At 40.4% G+C, this 3262-nt stretch overlaps 1 protein-coding gene across 1 annotated transcript; it reads left to right on the plus strand.

Moving 5' to 3' along the window:
• Window positions 1–2103: 2103 nt before the first annotated feature.
• On the plus strand, window positions 2104–2826 carry LOC122643573. Its single transcript, XM_043837186.1, has one exon. It carries the CDS (start codon window positions 2104–2106, stop codon window positions 2824–2826), a length of 723 nt encoding a protein of 240 aa, XP_043693121.1.
• The last annotated feature ends 436 nt before the right edge of the window (window positions 2827–3262 follow it).

A 3262-nucleotide genomic window follows, 5' to 3' on the forward strand; every position in this document is an offset into this window, starting at 1 on the left:
AAGAGATTTTAATTTGGATTGTTCAAAATTCAAACTTCAGTGGGTGGTGATATTTCTACTCATTAATTATGTGTGTGTGTGTGTCTGTGTGTGTTTTGGGATTTGGGGTGTGGTTGTTAAATTTTAATTTGGATTGTTCAAAATTCAAAATTCAAACTTCAATGGGTGGTGATATTTCTACTCATTAATTATCCATATATCCAGACCACTTAAATGAATGGTTTAGTAACAAAGGGACATTCATCTGTTGAGTGCTTCTTTCCCTAGTTCATCTTAGCTGCTGAAATACCCTTTTGTCTCCACTAATTGAATACTACTTGATGGGTCTCTAGCTCAAATTGGTAGAGTACTTGGAACATGAGCATGTTCCAAGGGGATGGTGGTTCGAATCCACCAAGGCCCTTTTTATTTAAATGTTCATAGCATAGTCAGTTATGGAACTAATCCACACAAGAACCCAATTTTTAATGGCATCTTTGAAATTTGATATGTTTTTATAATTATTTTGGTTATGTTAATGAGATATTTTAATTTTATGCTAGGATGATAAGAGAGAAAATGATTTTACAAGTATTTTTTGGTATAATTTAGAAGGAAATGGCATTATTGTAATTAATATCAAATAGGGAAGAACAGATTATACCAAACACCATTTTCATTATGAACGACATTCTTGAGACCGTTACCAAACAGTCATTTTCGGTCTCAGAACGCCGTTCCAAACCAAAAATGCCAAAGAACGTTTCTAGTCAATAACAGGCATTCTTTGTTCAGACATTTACCAAATGTAGCCTTACCAAACGCAGCCTTAGAATCATGATCTATCAAAGAAGAACGATGAGGACAAAATGTTGAATAAAAAATTAATTAAATAGAAAAATTAAAAAAAAAACAAAAAAAAAGGTTTTATCCAAATGCCCCCTAAAAATGCCCATTTATCCAAATGCCCCCTTACAACTTTTCTAGTTGCAAACTCCCCCTACTTTCAAAACCTTGTAGCACTTTGGTCCCTGCCGTTAATTTGGAATGTTACATGTTAGTTTTAAGGTATCTAATGACCAAAATGCCCTTATCTTCTCCAAGTGGTTTAGGTTTTGAACCTGAAAACAAACCCTAAGCCATTTGGGGAAGATGAACCCTAAAATCAAACCTCCAAAACTAAAAATCAAACCCTTCAACAGAGCCTCGCACAACAGCAAAGGTTTTGAGGTTAAGCAACTCGAGGGGAACGGTGAAAGAGGTTCAGGTATTAGGAAATGTCGCGTCCCTTGGAAGGTTTTTCACTTGAAACCCCAAATTTGTCTATTGGACTGAAACATTTCTGTTGCACTTCCCTGTTTAGACCCAGAATCCACTCCATGAGCAATCGATTTCAAAACATGTACATTTGCAGGCAGTTCGTCAGAAGTAAAAAATGAGCATAGTTTATCCCATCTAAAAAAAAAAAAACTTAAAAACGAACATGAAGCAGTAAGCTAATGCCTCTTATCTGTTTCTGTTTGCCCCATCTCAGAAAAATAAATCTGCAAGTCGATTGAAAGGATGTGGGAGTAGATGATTTTCTCCTGGTGTGAGTGTGAGGGAAGCCACTCTCCAACATTAACATGTGTGGTGATTCATTGGACAAATTTAATGACCAAAAAAGTATGGTTTCTTCTCCATTGATCAACCCGAGATTTTGGGGTTTGGATTCCAACACCAAGGCGATTGATGGGGCAGATGGGCTCCGGTGGAACAAATTTTGGTGAACAGATCGAGGGTTTGGGTTCGGGTTTAAGCAGAATCACCGGTGTCACTAGCCTCACAATTTTTGCAGGGGCTGCTTTCTTCGATGGTGGCTTTACAAGGATTGTCTTACGATAATACCCCTTCACCTACCTCACCTACCACCTTCTTCTTGTACATATCTTGCTTTCCTTTCTTACTTGTACATTTTAGGTAGGTTACACCCATATCTTCATTGTATTTTGTATATATCATTCATTGTATTCTTTACACAAATCAATGGACAATCACTTTGGTATTCCAAAGTTTAATATGGTATCAGCCTAACAGATCCGATCTTTTTTTTCTTCTCCCAATATGCCTGGGGAAGACGACCCCATGGCTGTAACGCCTGCTGCAGCAATGGCTGCCACTGCTCCTTCTTCCAATTTATCTCCTTCCTCACCGTATTTTCTGCGTTCTTCAGATCAGCCGGGGGCTGCTTTGGTCTCTCCACCACTTGATGGGGACAATTACCCAACATGGAACCGGGCCATGATCATGGCATTAGAAGCCAAGAACAAACTCTCTTTTGTGGACGGTTCCCTTTGCTGCCCAGATCCCTCTTCACCAGATCACCCTCATTGGGTGCGATGCAACAGTATGGTTCGATCGTGGATCGTCCATTCGACTATTTCCTCCATAGCTCATAGCATCTTGTGGCATGATACAACATTCTCTGCGTGGACTGATCTTCGCGAGCGATTCTCTCCAAAAAATGCTCCGCGTATATTCGAGATACGCCGTGCCTTATCTACCCATGTTCAGGGTACAGATTCGTTGTCTTCTTATTATACTGCTGTCAAGGGTTATCGTGATGGATTATTGTCATATCGGGCACTGCCGAATTGCATTTGTGGAGCCTTGAAACCTCTCCAAGATTTTTTGGAGACTGATTATTTGATGGATTTCCTCCAAGGATTGAATGATTCATATGTTGTTGTGCGTAGTCAGATACTTCTCATGGATCCTCTGCCTTCGATCAACAAGGCATATGCACTGTTACTTCAAGAGGAACGCCAACGTTCCCTTCATCTTGTGCGCCCTACAGTCCCTGATTAGGTTGCGATGGCTGTTGGCCGAATGCCTACTGCCATTACTTGTGCTCCTCAGTCGACTTCATCTATCAAACCATTGTATCATTGCACATATTGCAATAAAGATGGCCACTCTGACAGCCGCTGTTTTAAGAAAAATGGCTATCCCGAATGGTGGACCAAGCGCAATGAGGCCAAGCGATCTGATGATGGTGCTTCTTCTTCTCGTTCTTCTATGTCACGGTTTGCTGCTGCCACCACTGATGCTACTAGTGCACCTACTCTCACAGCCGAGCAGTTACAGCACCTCTTAGCACTCATTCCGCCTGGTAATAATCATGTGGTCAATATGGCAAGTAACCTCCCAAGTTCTAGCCCTTCTTGGATCATTGATTCGGTTGTGACGGTTCATATTTCATTTGATGCCTCTTTATTTCATAAACTTGAAGAATGTCCTTCCT

Source organism: Telopea speciosissima, chromosome 10 (assembly GCF_018873765.1).
Source record: "Telopea speciosissima isolate NSW1024214 ecotype Mountain lineage chromosome 10, Tspe_v1, whole genome shotgun sequence".
Taxonomy (NCBI): domain Eukaryota; kingdom Viridiplantae; phylum Streptophyta; class Magnoliopsida; order Proteales; family Proteaceae; genus Telopea; species Telopea speciosissima.